Source organism: Cnephaeus nilssonii (genome assembly GCF_951640355.1).
Source record: "Cnephaeus nilssonii genome assembly, chromosome: 11".
In the NCBI taxonomy this organism is placed as follows: Eukaryota; Metazoa; Chordata; class Mammalia; order Chiroptera; family Vespertilionidae; genus Cnephaeus; species Cnephaeus nilssonii.
Window position 1 is genome coordinate 16,301,992 of NC_137082.1, and position 19,425 is coordinate 16,321,416.

At 43.2% G+C, this 19,425-nt stretch overlaps 1 protein-coding gene across 1 annotated transcript in view; it reads right to left on the reverse strand.

Moving 5' to 3' along the window:
- The window catches only part of CFAP61 (cilia and flagella associated protein 61), a gene marked incomplete at its 3' end in the record, with an annotated part of 235,177 nt that overhangs the window by 140,656 nt on the left and 75,096 nt on the right, over positions 1-19,425 (reverse strand). The window contains exons 14-17 of the mRNA XM_079783836.1: positions 13,248-13,374; positions 11,026-11,103; positions 4,083-4,289; positions 921-1,055 (exon numbers count right to left, since the gene is read on the reverse strand). Coding sequence (XP_079639962.1) covers positions 921-1,055; positions 4,083-4,289; positions 11,026-11,103; positions 13,248-13,374 — 547 coding nt within the window. The remainder of the gene's footprint in view (positions 1-920; positions 1,056-4,082; positions 4,290-11,025; positions 11,104-13,247; positions 13,375-19,425) is intronic.

A 19,425-nucleotide genomic window follows, 5' to 3' on the forward strand; every position in this document is an offset into this window, starting at 1 on the left:
TCTGGGATGGGTCTTGGTGGGGGAACCCGCCAGGCATCCACAGCAAAGTGGGGGCAGTGCAGGGGGGCGCGCTCCTGCAGCGCTGGGGTTGTCGCGAGCTGTTTATTTTAGCACACCCAGCTCTGATGAGCAACGTTCTTGGCTCAACGTTTGGAGAGTTTAAACTCTCCACTTTCCTTTTCTCTCTCACACATGGACAACTGTCAGCCCACTGAGGGATTTTTTAAAACTTAGTTAAGTGGAAGTGTCTTCTTCAAACACTACAAGCCTACATGTAAGGCGGCTTGACAACACCACGCGCATGGCTGTGTGTACATATACGTGCCCACTTCCGTTTAAAGCGAGTTGGGTTTTATTTCTGTGCCTTTTCTTGTTCTGGGCCCGTTCATTCCAAGGTCAAGCCTCCGAGCCACCCCAGAGCAGCTAATTCGTTCCTGTCAATCACCCTGGCTGCCAGCAGAGGAGCTCACAAACCCAGCTTAGGACTCAGACCCAAACATCGTATAGTAGGTGCGCCCGCTCCGTTTTCTCCGTGAGCCTTGTCCGGATTGTGAATGGCCACTTTTGCCTTGAAAGCAACACATGAGGGACAGGGGGCTCTGCTTCTGAGCACAGGGGAAAGAAACCAGAACTAAGCCGGGAGGCTGGCTCCAGGCCACCTGTCCTGAGACACAGCAGAGCATGTGAGGGACCTTGGGGTGAAGGGAGGGGGAGGCTCCTGTCTCGGGCTTCCTGCGAAATGACCAGCTGAGGGAAGGACTGCGGGGGAGCCTCTGCAGGGCACCCCTGGGAGGGCACGAGCGCCAGGCTGCCTGTAATTAAGAAGCAGCCTGCTCCCCAGAAGACGGTGCTGCCACCCCATCTGCCACGCCCGCCCGAGCTGGCACGGCGCCTCCTGCCTGCTGCCGCCGGCTACCCACCGGTTCCTTGGAGACCTCCTTTGATGGAGCGTTGATGCCGAGCTTTTCCAGAGGATAGACAATCTGTCGTCGCGGTCGCACGGGAACCAAGTAATGAAGGGCGGACGTCAGGGAGTGGGCGTAGGAGCTCTGGAACTGCAAGACAGCAATCTCCTCTTAGGGGAGGAAATGTCAGCCCCGCGGCACAGATGCCTGCGCGGCTTCACAAACACAGAGCCCCGCACGCGGCCAGATCGGAGGGGGGAAAACCCAGCAAATAAACAAACACGCTCTCCGAGCAGAGGAATGAATTGCGGATAATGCCTGACACTAATGAAGATAATTACGAGAGTAATTACATTACTCTCTCTGTGGGAATGACAGATAAACAAGTGGTTTGGTTTATGGGATTTTCAGTACAAGTATTTTCCCCAGGAGGATATTCTTCTCCGCAGGAACATGAATCAGCTTCATTTGACCCCATTAAGCTGTGTTATCTGCGTCCTGTTAACCTTTGCGTGTGTGGCACGAGCTGCTGTGAGGAGGCACGGAGAGAAAAATGTCATCTGAGGGCGACCGAACGCAGATGTGAAAATCCTCCAGTTCACTGGGCCTCTGGTGATAAAATCAGTGTTTTGAAATAAAATGATGAAACTAGAGAGTGTGTGTGTGTGTGTGGGGGGGGGGGGAGGTGGGGGAATTAGATCATGTTATTTTGATTTAAATTAATACTAAATTATGACTCAAATGTATGCTTACTGAAATGAACTATGATAAATCATGTTTCAGGAGAATGCTTTAAATATAAATTTTACTCAATTTTTAAAACTTGGCAGAGAAAACTGAACATGGTGATCTTCTTCCTTTCACATTTATGACTTCTTAGGGATTTTGGTGAAATTAATTCAGCATTTCAAGCATTTAAACCTCAAGAGTTTAAACTGTGAAACCAACATTTTTTTTCACTGTCTAAAGTTTTACATACGTGTCCTTTTTCCCTGACTGACCCTTCCCACCCCACCCCCCCAGCCATTCCCACCCTGGGCAAGCCCTCACTGCCCCAGTGTCTGTGTCCATTGGTTATGCTAATATGCATGCTTACAAGTCCTTCTGAAAACAGCATTTTAAAAGATATATTTCTTGTACTTCAGCTGGAAAATAAAGAAAATAAAACTAAACTGTAGGTGTAGTTTAATAAATAAGCTGGTTTACCTGTGACTTACTTGCTATTCTAAAATGCCCCCAGGCATTTCTAAGAGCTTCTAGAAGGGATTTCTAAAACCCTTCTCCACGGAACCTCCCAGCCTGACTTTACCCGCTGAACACAGACCCAGGAGCTCCCAGCCAGAGCTCCGCTTTTCCGCCCGGAAGAGCTCTCAGTCCATGTCCGGGAGGACGGTGTGGAGGAAGCCATCTTCATAACGTGAGCCCGGATCTCATTCTCACTACTTCGCCTGGAGACTTACTTACAGCAGAATCTGAAAATCCTGACCTGAATTATTTTTGGTACTGCTTCTTACGCATGTTTAAATGTATATGTGTGAGTCGCCCGGAAGTGCAGACTGAGGAAATCTGTTCCCAAATGTTTCTGCGACCCATATGAAACAGTGCAAAGCATATTCCGAATCTACGTAAATATATGAGCATTCAATAGAATGCCTAAGATGCTGTCTGTATTATGCATGCAAAAGAACTTTCTACCAGCTTGGCACCAGCATGCAACATGATGAATAAAAACTAAGAGTTTAATATCACAACCTGAAGGTCGCCAAATTGGCAACTGGCCGACAGCAAACTAAAAAGAAATTGTGCAGGACCAGGATTTTCCAGCAAAACTGTTACCTGCCCATCTCATTAAGTTCAAATCTAGGGCATTCCCACTGATGCAGTGCTGCACTGTGACCAAAAAAATTTAAAAAATCATCACTAAAACATGTTCTGTATCCCAATAGAACTCTTTTCCACGTTTTTCCTTCTTTCTTTCCCATTCCCTTTGTACTTCTCTAAAAGGCTTTTGTTATGTGACTGTACTAATTCACTTTAGAGTGTTTTTAAGTTTAATGAATAAGATCATTTAAAAAATACTTAGCTCACTTGTAGAAATATGACAACATCAAAGCTACTAGGCAGAGCGTGAGAAAGTTTTCGGTCATGAATGGGACCTGGGACAATTTCTACCTCGTCTGGTGGTGGAATCTCATCACTTCTCAAGCTGAGGACCAGGGCTGCCAGTGATGGAGGAACAGCATGCAGGAAGCAACACCTGGGAAATCCAGCTTGAAGAGGCCCTTCCCTGAGGAGCAACCAGGACACTGTAGTGAGTGTGTTCGCGAGTGCGTGTTTGTGTATGTGTGCACGCGCATATACAGGGTGGGGCAGAAGTAGGTTTATAGCTGTGAGTACGTGAAATACAGAGTTTATTCTTGTATTATTTTTTATTGTATGATCTTCCATACGAACCACTATAAACCGACTGTTGCCCCACCCTGTATGTGAGACTCAACTAGGCACTTTGAACAGACAAGACAAACATCCCTGCCTTCATGGAAAAAGATAACATGTTAGCTAGTGAAAAGTGCTACGAAGAAGACTAAAGCAGAATCAATGAGCGCAAGACGAAGAGCTTAGAAAAGCATCAGCTACAGACGTGTAACAAGTAGTGTGCAGAGTTCTATGGGCACTTGCTAGGGACAGGTTAAGTTGGCATCATGCACCTCTACTTTTTACCCATTCCTTTCATGTGGTGATTACAGCGCTTATTTGAATGCTGTGACCACACATCAGTCTCACGGGATTGAGCTGCCTCTTCCCATGGGTTCATCACTCAAATGCTCTTTGCTTGAAGAACGCGATAGGATCATTTTGGCTTTTCCCTAACGCATCATAAGAAATGGTTTGACTTTCACGTCCCTCGGAGCACTGTTGCATAGTTTTCAGTGTCTGTTTTGTCAAGATGGAAAAGCCAAGAAATTCTTCTACTAATTACATTGGTTGTGATTGTTTCAGAAATTCAAACCCTGAACCTTCCCTGTCGTGGAAGGGCCAAACTCAATCTGGCCCCTGAAATTCAGAGCCACGCTATAATCCAAGTCCACTGAGCGAGGCACGAATAAAAGATGGCACACAGCACAAAGGGCACTGTGAGCGCCGACGTGCGGGAAACTGAATGTCAGCGTTTCTCACCTTGCCCTCCCTGGAAGCCGGATAGATGGGGTAGTAGAGGCAGGACTTGTGTCCCAGGCGGAAGATCTCCTTCAGGAAGAACTTGGTGTAGTGCCGGAAAATGGGGTTGATGGCGAAGTGAAACAGGTGTGCGTGCTCTTCGCGCTGGTGGTGACTGAAGTAGATGAAGTCTTCAATGTTGTAATGGGATCGGATGTACTCTATATCCTGAAAAGGGGCGAGGAAAGGACATGAAAGAATGTGTTAAACAAACGGCATGCATTTTGTGATACATACATTTTAAAAAGCAGTTTAGGTACCATAGTAAGACATATGTTTTTCTCCTGTGATTTACTACTTCATCCTCCTTGTTAATTTTTAAGAATTAAAAATTCTGTTTCACAAAAGCCACTGTCCTGATGGCTTGTCTCTGAGGCTGCATAGCTTTGGATTTGTTCCTCGCAGAGAGCCTTGCGTCCCTGCTAGTGACCAGGTAGCGGGACAGCAGCTCTTCACTGCGGATGGGCAAAGGGGGCCTGAGCTGGTCAGCATGACCGACCACGCATGTGCAGATGTCAGAAGCAGGACAATCCCCCACCAGCATCCTCTGGACTTGTTAGTGTTCCCGTCACATATTAATGTGGAAACGAGTCACCCCACAAGTCACACACCTTGATTGGCACATGTGGCTGGGTGGGCCTACGATAAAACTGTGAGGTTGGACCTCATCCATAGGCATTCCTTAAACTTTTTATCTCTCTGTGATACAGTCATGTGCTGCTTAACAACTGGGATACACTCTGAGAAAGGCGTCGTTAGGTGGTCTTGTCATGCTAACATCATAAAGTGCAGGTACACAAAACGTAGATGATACCACCTCTTCCTACATAGGCTATATGATATAGCCTGTTGCTCCTAGGCCACGAACCTGTACAGCATGTCACTGTACAAAACAACACAAGATTAAATCAAGCACAAGAGAAAATGATGCCATCAAAAGACTCAGTAAACATGAGATGTTTAAGATGGCATACTGTTTTACAGCAGACTTTATTTTTGTTCATCCTCCCCAGAGGATATTTTCCACTGATTTTTAGAGAGAGTGGAAGGGAGGGGGAGAGGCAGAGAGAGAGAAAAATCAGTGTGAGAGAGACACATCGAATGACTGCCTCCCGCATGCATCCAGACCAGGATATCCAGCCCGCAACTGAGGTACGTGCCGTTGGCGGGAAACAACAGTCTGCAGGCCAACACTCTATCCACTGAGCCAAAACGGCGAGGGCCAGGCTTTATTTTTTATAATAGAAAGAATACATTTTAAAGTAACAATTAAAAGTACAGCAAATATGTAAACCAGTAACATAGTTGTTCATTACCATTACCAAGTGTTATGTACTGTATGTAACTGCATGTGCTATACCTTTACTGGTATATGACTGGTGGATTTGTTTACACCAGCATCACCAAAAAAATGTGAGTGAGTACTGCATTGAGCTATGACATTAGGACAGCTATGACGGTGACAGGAATTTGTCAGCTCCATTATACCCTTATGGAACCACTGTCCTATATGCGGTCTGTCATGGATGTTGTTATGTGGCACATGACTGTATAATATATTTTTTTAATTTTTAAATTGATTTTTAGAGATAGAGGAAGGGAGAGAAAAAGAGAAACATCGATGTAAGAGAGAAACATTGATCGATTGCCTCCAGCACGCGCCCTGACCAGGGATCAAACCTGCAACCTGGGTATGTGCTTTGATCAGGAATTGAACCTGCCAACTTTCAGTGTACAGGACGACACTCCAACCAACTGAGCCACCGGCCAGGGCCTGTATACCTTTTTACACTGTGGAAGGTAATTTAAAGGTCTGGTGAGTGTTTACTTGTGCAAGGAAATCCCGCACACACAGCTCCTACCTCTTTTGGGCCTGGCAGAAACCAGGGCACGTGACTCTCTCATGACAGCAGTGCACACACTTGATGTGCAGGAAAAATCAAGCCACATGCAGACTGAAAAGCACCTACTTATATTTTGTCTTACTTTTCACAGTAAAAATGTCCTAAAAGCACAGTTTCAGGAAGAGAAATTGGCCAGGCTGGCATGGCTCAGTGGTTAAGCATCGACCTATGAACTAGACAGTGATGGGCAACCTTTTGAGCTTGGTGTGTCAAACCTCGCCAAAAAACTGAGCATAACTCGGGTAGTGTGTCACTTTGAGGAAAAAACATTATTTCGCGATATTTATAGTTTAAATAACATAAATGCATAATTGTTATATATAATTGTATTTAATAAACCAAAAACTAAATATTTAGTGCTGACACGCGTGTCAGAGGTTTGCCATCACTGAACTAGGAGGTCACGGATCGATTCTCGGTCAGGGCACATGCCCGGTTGCAGGCTTGATTCCCAGTATGGGGTGTGCAGGCGGTAGCCGAACAATGATTCTCTTTCATCATTGATGTTTCTGTCTCTCTCTCCCTTTCTCTTCCTCTCTGAAATCAATTTTAAAAAATTCTTTTTAAAGAAGAAGAATTGAAAAATGCAAGGAACTTTATTTATGCTGTGATTAGCAAGGCTGACACTAGAAAATCCTGGAAAACTGTGAGGGTTGTGTCTAAGCGCCTCAAGGTTCCTTGTCTTTCTAGCACACACACACACGCACATGCACATGAACACGCACACACACGAAACGGGGTTTGGGGTAAGCAGGCCAGTGGTGGTATCCAAGGGCAATTCTGGCAATGACTGACCTTTCTGTCTGCATGGACCCCATACCTACCTTTACACTTAACATGTTTTACTTAATTACCAAGGAGGCATCCCTCATTATAAAATAAAATGAGTAATAAGTGTAGGACTCAGAAATCAGTAAAAACAAAGAACCAATAGAGATTATTAGCTCAAAACAGCAGATGGGCCTTGTGCGTCTAATTTTCTTCCCAACCCAAATCCCTTAAACTTAAAAAAATAATTTCTAAAATGCTGAGGGGGAGTGATGAAGGGACAAAAGAGTAAGGCAGTTTCACCTTAGAAGGAAACATACCAAAGTTCTCTACCACTAGGTGAACCCTTCCTACCTGGGTCCTTGCCGGCTGCCGCCAGTTCCACCGCCAAGCACCACAAGAGGAAGCCAGACGACTGATGCCCCCTCCCAATGAGACAGGGGGTGGGCAGGCCTCCAGTGACTGGAGAGAGGCAATGGAGACAACTGTCAAGCATACCCATGCCAGACAGCCATACTGGTAATCTGATCTGTCATTCATGACATGAACAGACTTTGGAGGAAAACTGACAAATGCAAAAGACCAGAATAGGGAAACATACAACTTACACTCCAGAGAAAACAGAGGTTATTTAGGGAACAGAAAGAAGAGAATTTTTTTAAAAAAGCTACTCAGTGTCCTCAGAGATAGGATCAATTCAAAAAGTCCAATATCCATCTAAAAAGAAATCCAAGAAGAGGAGAATAGAGAAAATGAAAGGGAAGAAACAGTTAATGAAATCATAGAAGAAAGATGTTCCCAAGTTCAAAAGAGGCATAAGACACTTCTTGGTAAAATTTCACAAATTCAGGTATAAAAAGAAAAAAAAAACATAGAAGAAGACATACCAAAGAGAGAGAAAACAAACAAGTATACATTTATTTATATCAGATTATATTTTATCAGTGACCTTGGACACTGAAAGACAATGAGAGTAAAAACATCAACATTCTGATGAGAAATAATTCATATAAGAATTCTATACACATCCTGGCTGGTGTTGCTCAATGGTTAGAGTTGGCCCACACTCCAATCGAACCAAGGGTCACAGGTTCGATTCCCCATCAAGGGCACATACCGTCTTTTCAGGTTCAATCCACAATCCTGCTTAGGGCTTGTGCGGGAGGCAAACAATCAATGTCTCTCTCTCACATTAATGTTTCTCTCTCTCTCTCCCAACCCCCTCTCAGGCTCTCTAAAATTCAATGGAAAAAAATCCTTGGGTGAGGATTAACAACAACAAAAAGAATTCTATACACAAGTGAATAGATATTTAAGTGTGAGGACAAAATAAAAGCTTCTTGTATATGTATGTACTCAGAAACACTACCTACCACCCTCTCTAAAAGAATTACTCAAAGACATATTGAATCAAAAGAGCAATGAATCTAAGGATAAGGAGAATTAGACTACATTAAAGGAATAAAGCCATATGAACATCTCAATAGATGCCAAAAACACATTTGATAAAATTCAACACTCACTCATAATAAAATCTTTTAGTAAACTAGAAATGGGAGAGAGCTGCCTTCACTTGATAAATAGCATCTTCCAGTAACTACAGCAAATATTTTATTAAATGGGGGGAAATGCAGAATCATTCCCATTAAAATAAGAAACACCACAAAAGTACTCATTATAAATACTTCTATGCGATGCTATTCTAAACATACAATAAAACGGGGGGAGGGGGGGAAAATAAGGTATAAAGATTTTTAAAAGAAGGCGTGGCAGATCCTGCGTTTCAAAGTTGGCCATGAAGGTATCTCCTGCCCTCATGCTATCTACAGAGAAAAGTTGTCACATCACGAGTTGGAGTCCATTTCTCCATCCCTGGAATCTGAGCCTGTCCTGGGACTGCTCTGACAAGTAGATTATGGTAGAAGTTATGATGGGTCAGAAAAGAATCAGCGGAAAGGCTCTCAGAGCTAATAAGAGCCTTCAAAAAGCTCGTTGGATACAAGAATACAAAAATTAGTAGTTTTCCCACATATCAAAATAAACATTTTGAAAGTACATTGAAAACAATGTGTCTAGCCATAATATCCAGAAAAATATAAAACATGTAGAAATAAATCATAAATGTCCAGGACTGTATTGGAGAGGGTCTCAGCAGGAAACAGATGGTATGTTCAAATGAGCATAACTGGAGTTTAACAAAGGGACCATTGACAAGGAGGGGGCAGGATACAGAGAAACCAGTAGCGATGATGTAGCAGTAACTGCAAGCTATTACCACCCTCATGAGAGGTACTGGATGCTGGAATCCAGTAAGAGTCATGGAGAAGAGGCTGCCTTGAAAAGATGAGGGAATTCAGCAGAGAGACCAGCCCGAGGCAGCCCAATCTCTCTTTCCTCCCTTCCTCTCCTCAGGGTTCCCCATTGGTCAAACCTAACTGGGAGCCAAAGGACAAAGCACCCATGGTGCTGCCCATCAGGTTAGGCTTCCTGGGACAGAGCAAGCCAGAGAAAAGAGGGGAGAGAACCTGGAGGGGTAAACAGAGTATCCGGCACACACAGCCTGTATGAACAAAGCCACAAAAGTTTTCTGAAGGCCCTAGCTAGTTTGGCTCAGTGGCTAGAGCAACAGCCTGCGGACTGAAGGGCCCCAGGTTTGATTCCAGTCAAGGGCAAATGCCCGGGTTGCGGCCTCAATCCCCAGTCGGGGGCGTGCAGGAGGCAGCCGATCAGTGATTCTCTCTCACCATTGGTGTTTCTACCTCTTTCTCCCACTCCCTTCTCTCTGAAATCCATAAAAAAATATATTAAAAAAGTTTTCCAAAGAACCCAAAAGAATTCAACCACCACAACAACAAAAATAGAGAAAGCTATGTTCCTACAATAAGCACCTCAATATTTTAATAGTCAATTCTTCCTAAATCTATAAAAATAAAAGCATAATATGCAAATTGACCAAACGACCGAACAGCATAACAACCTTCCAGACCACCACGCCATGACACGCACTGGCAGCAGGCCAGCCAAGGCAGGTGCGATGTGATTGGTTGGGGGGTGGGGCCGCCATCACCCCACGATCACCCCGCAGAGGGAGGCCCAGAGGGGGCGACAGTTGGCAAGCAGTCGCAGTGGCAGCGGCGGAAGCAGGGCTAGCTGCCGTAGCCGGGAGAAGGAAAGCCCCATAGGCCCTGATTGCCCACCGGGCCTAGGGACCCTACCCGAGGGGTCCCAGATTTCGAGAGGGTGCAGGCCAGGCTGAGGGCCTCTAGTTGTTCTATAAAATCTATATAAGTACAAATAAATTCATAATAAGTATTACAAGGTTTATCTGGAAGAGAAAATATCAAAGTAAAACCATTAAAATTTAGGAGAAAAAACAAATGAGAGAAGACTCCCCCACCAGATAGCAAAGCCTAAAACAGTGATGGCGAACCTGTGACACGCGTGTCAGCACTGACACGCGTAGCCATTTCTGATGACACGCGGCCGCTGAGGCGGCCGCATGCCGAGGATGAAACATTTGCTGCTCCTGAGGATGAAACATTTGCTAAATAATGTTTTTTCCTCAAAGTGACACACTACCCGAGTTATGCTCAGTTTTTTGGTGAAGTTTGACACACCAAGCTCAAAAGGTTGCCCATCACTGGCCTAAAATAATGCAATAGATACCAACAAATAAATCCATGGAACAGAATAGAGAGTAAAAATAGATGCAGGCACATGGAAACTTAATAATGTAAAGGCAGCATTTTAAATCAGTAGGGCAAGAATGGACTACCTGTAATAAGTACTTTGGAGTAACTGACTGTGCTCTTGGAAAACATAAATTCAGATGTCCACTTGACAAAACACATGCACACACACACACACACACACACACACACACGCACACACACACACAGCATGTAAATAAGTGTGAGGGAAAATGTTGGGAGAGATAAATGCCTAACTCTCAATAGTAGTAATCCTTCAGGAAGAGCAGTGGGATTCTTTTCTGGTGGTGGTGGAAGATTATTTGAATTTTTAGAATGTGAATGTGTTCATATACTCTTTGTAATATTTTAAACACTTTTGAGATGAAAAAAAGAAAATTTAAGAGGCTATCAAGTGGGATGCAAAGAATAAGAGGCATTCATAATAAATAAATAAAAATGAAACTTCAAAAGAGGTATTGTGGCTACTTCATGAAATAAAGAGGCACAATCAAGGAAATTAATATCCATTTTGCAATTTACCATTTCGTCTCTGATCACTGCAATGCCAACCACTTGTTTTGCCACATCAGCTACAAATGCCTGCAGTGGTGTTCCACCCTGAAAAGATGAATATATTTTTAAGACCCTAGAAAATATTGCCATCCATGTTTCTGAAAACAGTCAACAGTAGGTTTGAACCATGACCACACAATGGTCAGAACCACAATCTATCACCACTTACCTTTGGCCCATGTAGCAAGTTACGTGGCCACCCTGTGTTCATTTCATCTTCATTCACCCCTGTAAGTATTGTCATTATATCTCCCTCATTTAGGAGAAAATAGGTTTGAGAGGCTGAGTAACTTGCCAAGCTCTCCCGCTAGTAAAGAATGACTCTGCGGTTCAAATGGCATTCCCTTGATTCAGAATCTTTCTTTAGCTCTACATCAGTGGTTCTCGAATATTGTGACCTCAGGACCCCTACGTCCTAAGGACCCCAGAGAGCTTTGGTTATATGCATATGTCACTGTTTTCTGTATTAGTAATTAAAACTGAGACCATTTTGAATTTAAAATTTTTGTTTAACCTATTAATCGAAACAATTTTTTTTAATTTGACAAAAATATTTATAGAACAAGACATAGCATTGTTTCATATTTTTGCAAATCTCTAACGTCTGGCTTAATGGAAGACAGTTGGAGTCTCGTATCTGCTTCCGTATTCAATATGTTACAACATGTTATTTTGGATGAAATACATGAAAAAATCTATCTTTACAAAGATACATAGTTGGAAAAGGGAGAAGTATTTAAATAATCTTTGCAGATAATTATGGATATTATTTTTTGATGCTCCACCAAAACTCAATAAGTGATAGTGTTTTAAAGATTAAAATCTTTAAATGTGGAATCTGAAACCATATCAATGAACTTTGTGTGTACTTCTACCTTAACTGTCATTGGTCTACTTTACACTTTGAATGATTCTTTTATATCTACGTATGATTTTGTAGCATCATGTATTGTTTATCTGGAAAATATTGGTTCACACCAAGCTCATTCAGATTTTCCAAATGTAGACCTATTTCATTACAAAATATCAAACCATCACATTTGGTATCATCACCACCAGGCTTATCAGAAAACGTCTGTTAAGTATTGGGAAGCTGTCAAAGTCACAATGGCAGATACTGATTTTCCAAAATTAGAATTTTTTCTTGAAAGCTTGACTTTTAACACAGGGGACAAGTGTTGTCAGTTGTTTTCTTGGAGTGACAAGCTCACCTCTTTTTTTAAAAGACAATGTCTGCCAACTACCTGAGACTGAATAACCATATTGTGTCTGCCAACCGTTCCTTCAAGTACAAACGGTGTTCTGTGAAAATGTCGGCTGGGCCAGCATGCAACTCAGGCAATTGCAGGACTGCCTTTTCCTTGAAACAGCCGGCAGGCTTCGGTATACAGCCAAAGAGCTGAGTGAGCACTTCTCATTTCGAACACAGAACACTAAAAACACATGCACTCAAGGATTAGGACTTAACAAAGTTAACTGTTTTTACTGTTTCAAGTTAAACTGACTTTCTCTGGGTGTTTTTTGGGGGAGTGTTTTTTTTTTTTTAACTGAAATGTCTATTGAGATAGATGTAGACCAGGGGTCCTCAAACTTTTTAAACAGGGGCCAGTTCACTGTCCCTCAGACCGTTGGAGGGCCGGACTATAGTTTAAAAAAACTATGAACAAATTCCTATGCACACTGCACATATCTTATTTTGAAGTAAAAAAACAAAACGGCAAAAACATCCTCATGTGGCCCGCGGGCCGTAGTTTGAGGATGCCTGATGTAGACTCACAAGCAGTTGTTAAGAAAAATACAGAGAGATTCCTTTTACACTTTGCCCAGTATGCCCTACTGGGAACATTTTGCAAAACACTAATATAATACAACAAGCCTGGAACACACGCTGATATGACTGTGTGTATGTGTGTGTGTTAAGTTCTACCCAGTTGTATCCCCTGTATGGGCTCATGCATGTACCACCACAGTCCTTGGGGCCACCAGTGAGGAGACGAACAGCCTCACTTCCTTAAACCTCAGTTTCCTTCCCTTTCTCTTCTTGCTGCCATCTGCTAACACACCACGCTGCTCCCACCACACAATTCTCCCATGGAGGCCCAAGGAAATTTCAGGTTGACCCTCCATGGATCACAGTGGTCCCATAACATGATGAAAAGGAAGCCAACCTGGCCACAGCAGGTACTTACAGGGTCTCTATGAGCATCATTGTATTGCCTTAAATCCTCCAATATGCGTCTATTGAGTTTGAGGCTACTGACGAGATTTTCAACACCAGGAGAATCCAATATAGTGGCTAATCTTATTTTAATCGTCCTAGGTAAAGAGAAATACACTTTTTTTAGGTTAAAGTACCAAATACATATTCTCCCCCAAATGGACACAGAACTATAACATCATATTTATGTAAGACAATAGCAGTAAAATATCTTTATATGACATTGGGGTTTGATTAATTATAAAAGTAACTATTTCATTGTAAGAAACCTGGAAAAACATGAAAAAAAGTGCAAAGAATAAGGTAAAAATAACTGATAATGCCATTAACCAGAGACAACACAAAGTTACACTTTAAATTATTATAATTAAAACTGTTCGGCACCATGCTTTATTTCATATTTAATTCATACATAAAGCCAAATTCTTCCTCAAAATTTTTAAGTATGTTAAGATGTTAATAAATTACATTGAACCTGGCCTGGCTTCATGAGTCTTAATTGTTTTTTTTGTTTGTTTGTTTTGTATTGTTTTGTTAATTCTCACCCAAAGGTATTTTTTCCATTGATTTTTAGAGAGCATGAAAGGGAGGGGGGAGTGAGAGAGAGAGAGAGAGGAGGGAGATAGAGAGAGGAACATAACATCAAGACACATCAATTGGTTGCCTCCTGCATGTACCCCAACCCAGGTTGGGGATGAACCTCCAAACCAGGTACATGTCCTTGACCGGGAATCCAACCCGCAACCCTTCGGTGCCCAAGTTGATGCTCTAACTACTAAGAAACCTGGGCCAGGGCATGAGTCTTAATTCTTAATAATTTTATCTTTGATTTTGTGTTTTTATGTGAAATCGAGTCAAACAATAGAGCATGTCCGGGGGCTTGGAGCCTTGGCTCACATGTGGTACCACCTCCCACCATCACTCCATGATGGGTTCTCTCCTGTACCCTGCCCCATGACTGCTGCTGCCCTCTACTGGAGGAGAAAACTGGGTTGCATTTGTGGGGGAGGCCCACATTCAGGGAGGCCCACCCTGCTCCACCCTCAGTGGGGTCCTGGACACTGATATGGGAAGGACAGAGGGTCAGATGTCCCAGAGTCTCTAGTCAGAGCATGGTGATGGCCATCCCCACCCGGGCAGGCAGTGCCATCGAGTGTTCAGCTGTCAACTCAGCGTGGCCCTCTTCCTCACCCCCCACCGGGTACTTTGTGAATCTTGGTGCAGAGGTTGCCAGCTGTTGGGGATGCACATTGGAGCGGTGGGCCCACAGGAAGGGGCGATGACTTCCCCATCTTAGGCTAGAGCCCCACACTGTCATTTGTAATGGGCCCAGCATATTCTTTAGCTGGCATTGCATTGAATGCTCTCAGTCATTCAGGTATAATTACTAAATTGGACAGTGCTATTATAACTAACATTAATAAAGTAAAATGTGGCATATTTGCAAAAAAAATCTGTATCTATAATTAACTTGTATGAAGATTAAAAATATCATCTTCATTTTACAAATAATTATTAAGTGAAAAATAAGAATTTGCTTCTGATATGGCCACCTGACACCAAAATCTAGTTCAGATGGATTAAAGATGTAAATGTGAAAAAGACCACAAAACTACTAGGAAAATACCCAAGATAATTAAAAACATATGCCCGCACAAAACCTTGTTCCTGAATGTTCACAGCATCATTATTTATAACTAGAGGCCCAGTGCATAAAATTTGTATACTCAGGGGTAGGGGGTCCCTCAGCCCGGCCTGCACCCTCTCGCAGTCTGGAAGCCCTTGGGGGATGTCCGACTGATGGCTTAGGCCCGCACAGTGAGCTGGCCTAAGCCGTCAGTTGGACATCCTTAGTGCTGCCATGGAGGTGGCACTGACCACCAGGGGGCAGCTCCTGCGTTGGGAGAATCTGCTCCCTGGTGGTCAGTGTGTGTCATAGTGACCAGTCGTTCCACCGTTCAGTCGATTTGCATATTAGCCTTTTATTATATAGGATAATAGCCCATAAGGCAGAAAGAAACCGAATGTCTATCAACTTGTGAATGGATAAATGAAACGTGGTCTATCCATAAAATGGAATATTATTCAGCCATAAAAGGGAATGAAGCACTGACTCATGCCACACCATGGATGAACCTTGAAGATGCTAAGTGAAAGAAACCACATACAAAGGCCACATATTGTATACTTCCATTCATATGAAATGTTCAGATTAGGCACATTCATAGAGACAAAATAAATTAGCCACTGCAAGGGGGGTGGGAGGAGAAAAGAATAAAAATGGATGCTTAATTCATACGGAGTATCCTTGGGATGATGAACATATTTTGGGACCATGTAGAGATAATGGTTGCATAGCTTTGTGAATGTACTAAAAACCACTGAGCTGTATACTTTAAGTGGTATGGTATGTGAATTATCATACCATCAGTCCACCCTCAGCAATAATACCAAAGGAAGTTTAAAAGCAAAGGAAAGGGGAATGGCAAGTGATAGCTAGCAAATAAGCTAGTGTAGCAATATAAATGCCAGGTAAACTAGAGCATAAGGCAAAAAGCACTATGAGAGAAAAAGTTATTTAATAAAAGCGAAAGCATAATGTTGTATGTCCATCATATCTCAATAAAAGTTAATTATGTAGAGTGTATATCTTCATTTTGACTCATCAAATGACTATCAATATATATCCTAAATGCCAATTACATATTTATAAAAATTCACAAGAGATGACAATATCAAATGTGTAGGGATCTAACAATATAGCATTAGAATATTAAAGTAAAAATTTACAGAATTTGACTAACTCATCATCATGCTGGTAAAGTTTAATACATCTCTCTCAGAATCAGGTAATAGACAAAAGATTGGATCCTGAATCTCCCAAGTGAAACAATTTGGCTATCTAATAGTTATCCCGATCGCATTCCAAAGCCCCACGCCAGCTGTCTCTCCTGCCTTAGTTACTCCATTCTTCCCGTGGTTCAGGGAACCCAAACCCTAGGCTTCATCTCGGCTCTCTTCCTCACATGCCTCACTTCCAGCCCAGCAGCATGCCCAGTTGGTTCTCTGTTCAAAATGCATCTAGATTCCACCCACTTCCCATGCTGGCCCCAGCCACCACCACCTCCTGCCTGTACCACCTGAATGTGTCTCCATGCCTTGACAGTCCACCCTCAGCAAAGCAGGGAGAGTGATGCTTATAAATCACGAAGTCAGACCATGTGACCTGGAATGCAGGTGTTCTTAACCTGCATTCTGCCAAGGACCCCTCTTTTTAATGCATAAAATAAAATATGTAGGATTACAATAAGTAGCATGGTTCAGTCGTGGTCTAATAATGTTGTATAGATGAGCATAAACCACAAGTGATATTTGTAGATATGTACAAGTCCTATAATGTGATAGGAAAACCATTTCAATTTAAGGGAAGGCTTCAGGTGCTACTGATCCTATTGTGTTTGTTGCCTACTTTTACAATGGAAGGAAATGCTACATTTCCATTAAAGTTTCATAAAAGTAAAGATGGCCCAACTGGTGTGGCTCCGTGGCTGAGCGTCAACCTATCAATCAGGAAGTCATGGTTCGATTCCTGGTCGGGGCATAGGCCTGGGTTGCGCACTCGATCCCCAGGTTGTGGGCTCGATCCCCAGGTTGTGGGCTTGATCCCCAGTGTGGGGGGTGCAGGAAGCAACCGATCAATGATTCTATCTCATCATTGATGTTTCTATTTCTCTCTCCCTTTCCCTTCTCTCTGAAATCAATAAAAATATATTTTAAAAAATAAAAATAAAGAGGGTCCAAGGTTAAGAATCCCAGTTATTATTCCCATCCCAATCCGAGTCAAAGCCAAAGTCCTTTTGGGGACTGAGAGCCGCTCCAGGAATGGAGCTTCCTTCCCCACACCTTCTCTCTGGGATCTCTCCTCCTGACTCATCTCCAAGTAGCTGGCTTCTTACTTTCCCTGCTTTCCTCACAGGCCTCCCTGCTGATCCTCAAACATTCCAGGGACACTCTCTCATCAGGACTTCTTCCTGGGAAGTCTTCCTCCTCTACCCCAGGTAAGCAGCCTTTTCCCTCACCTCAACATCAAGTGTTTGCTCAGACTTCACCTTCTCAACGAGGCCTTCCCTAACTAAAAATTTGGAAACCCTGACACTTCCATTACCTGTTCTATTTTTCTCCACTGTACTTCGTACCTTCTCTTTATTTTGTTCATTGTTTGTCTCCTCCCATTAAAATAAAATGTTATGGAGATAAAGAGTTTTGGTCCCCTTGATCACTGCTGCTGCACCCCATGGCTAGAATAATGCCTGGCAGGTAATACGTGCTCAGTAAATATCTGTTAAATGAGGGAACTATGCAGCATGCATGAAGATGGCCAGAGACTATTTCCCATATATGATGAATGCCGCAATGGGGTTAAGAGCGATGTGGGAGCCAGGAGAGCGAGTGAGCATGTAACCTGCTTGCATGTCTCTGTGGTGCTACCCTTAGCTCTCGGGGGTGTGGCCATCTTTCCTCTCGCAAAGCTTGAAGCTCAGACCACATCATGGTCCACTCTGAAAGGCCAGGCCTTCTCTTAGCCCTCAGGAGTGCTGAATAAATGTTTAATGGGACGTGGGGGCTGTTTTCTGCCAAAAGACACAAACATTATTTCATCAGTTTGTCCGTGGAAATCTACTGTCAATTAGGGAACGCAACTGTTTTGTGTTATATTGTGAAGCGCTCATCTCTGCTATTTATATTCACCAAAGAAGAACAATTCACAATTGTCACTTGTTCCTAGCCTTTCGAGGGGAGGAATGGGCAGCAGTAATGTGTTTGTGTCCTACTCTACGGTTACACTGTCCAACCGGGGAGCCACGCCTGGCGACTGGGCACTGGGATGGTGAGTGCACCTCTGACTTGAGATGTGCTGTCCGATAACATACCCATTACATCCTAGACCGGGTACAAAAAGGGAGGCAAAATGTCTCACTGATACGGACGCTAATTACATGTTGAAACAATAATATTTTGGATACAAAGAGGTTAAGTAATAAATATTACAATTAATTTCACCTAATTTTTTAAATTAATGTGGCTATTAGAATATTTAAAATTGCATATGTGGCTAACTCTGTATTTCTACGGGTCAAGACTGCTATTCCCTAGTATTTGCCTCTGAGAGCGGCTTCTGAATTGGTTTTTTGCTCAGTTCAAAAGCAGAATGTAGGTTTACTCCACAGGTGAGCGTTTCGCTGTGGGCTCTGAGGCAAGTGGCCTGCTCACACGTCAGGTGCTCAGAATCACGGCCCGACTGCTCTGTCTTTAACTGGACTGAGATAACGGGGCCCTGTGGCCAGCAAAAAGGATACAAATGTGGCAATAGGTATGTGGTGTCCTAACTGCTGCCCATAGCAACTGACAGGAGCATCCAGAATAAGTGAAAAATGAATGTGCACAAGAAACAGATCTTCAATTACAATGCATTTCTTAAAGATCAATTATTAAAGGGGCTTTATTAAAATGACCCAGTCTGTCTGTCACAAATATTGATGACATAGCGCTGCACGCCCAGTGTGTTCTGGGTGTTGGGGATCCACCAGGGAACAGGACAGTCCATGATTCCTGCCCTTGGGGAGCTGACCTTCTATTGATTACAGAACCACCTTCTGAGAAACAATTTTCAATAGGACTGGGAGATATGGAGACCTTGGAGTACCTTTTAGCTAGAGAAAGCCCCTCAAAAAAATAAAATGACTTCAAAACAAAGTTGTAAGAATGTTTAGTGTTTTACTCTAAACATGTGTGATCCTTAGTTAAAATAAAATTACATTAAAAAAAAATATTGACATCATATGCACATACACACACCAAAAAGAGATAGTATTTATTGTCAAACTAGTGGCCCGGGACACGAAATTTGTGCACGGGGAGGTGGGGAGGGGGGGGGAATGGTCCCTCAGCCCGGCCTGCACCCTCTCCAATCTGGGACCCTTCGGGGGATGTCCAACTGCTGGTTTAGGCCCGATCCAGGATTGGGCCGAAACCAGCAGACATCTCTCTTGCAATACAGGATCGCTAGCTCCTAACCACTCACCTGCCTGCCTGCCTGCCTGATCACCCCTAACTAATCTGCCTGCTGGCCTGATTGCCCCAACTGCCCC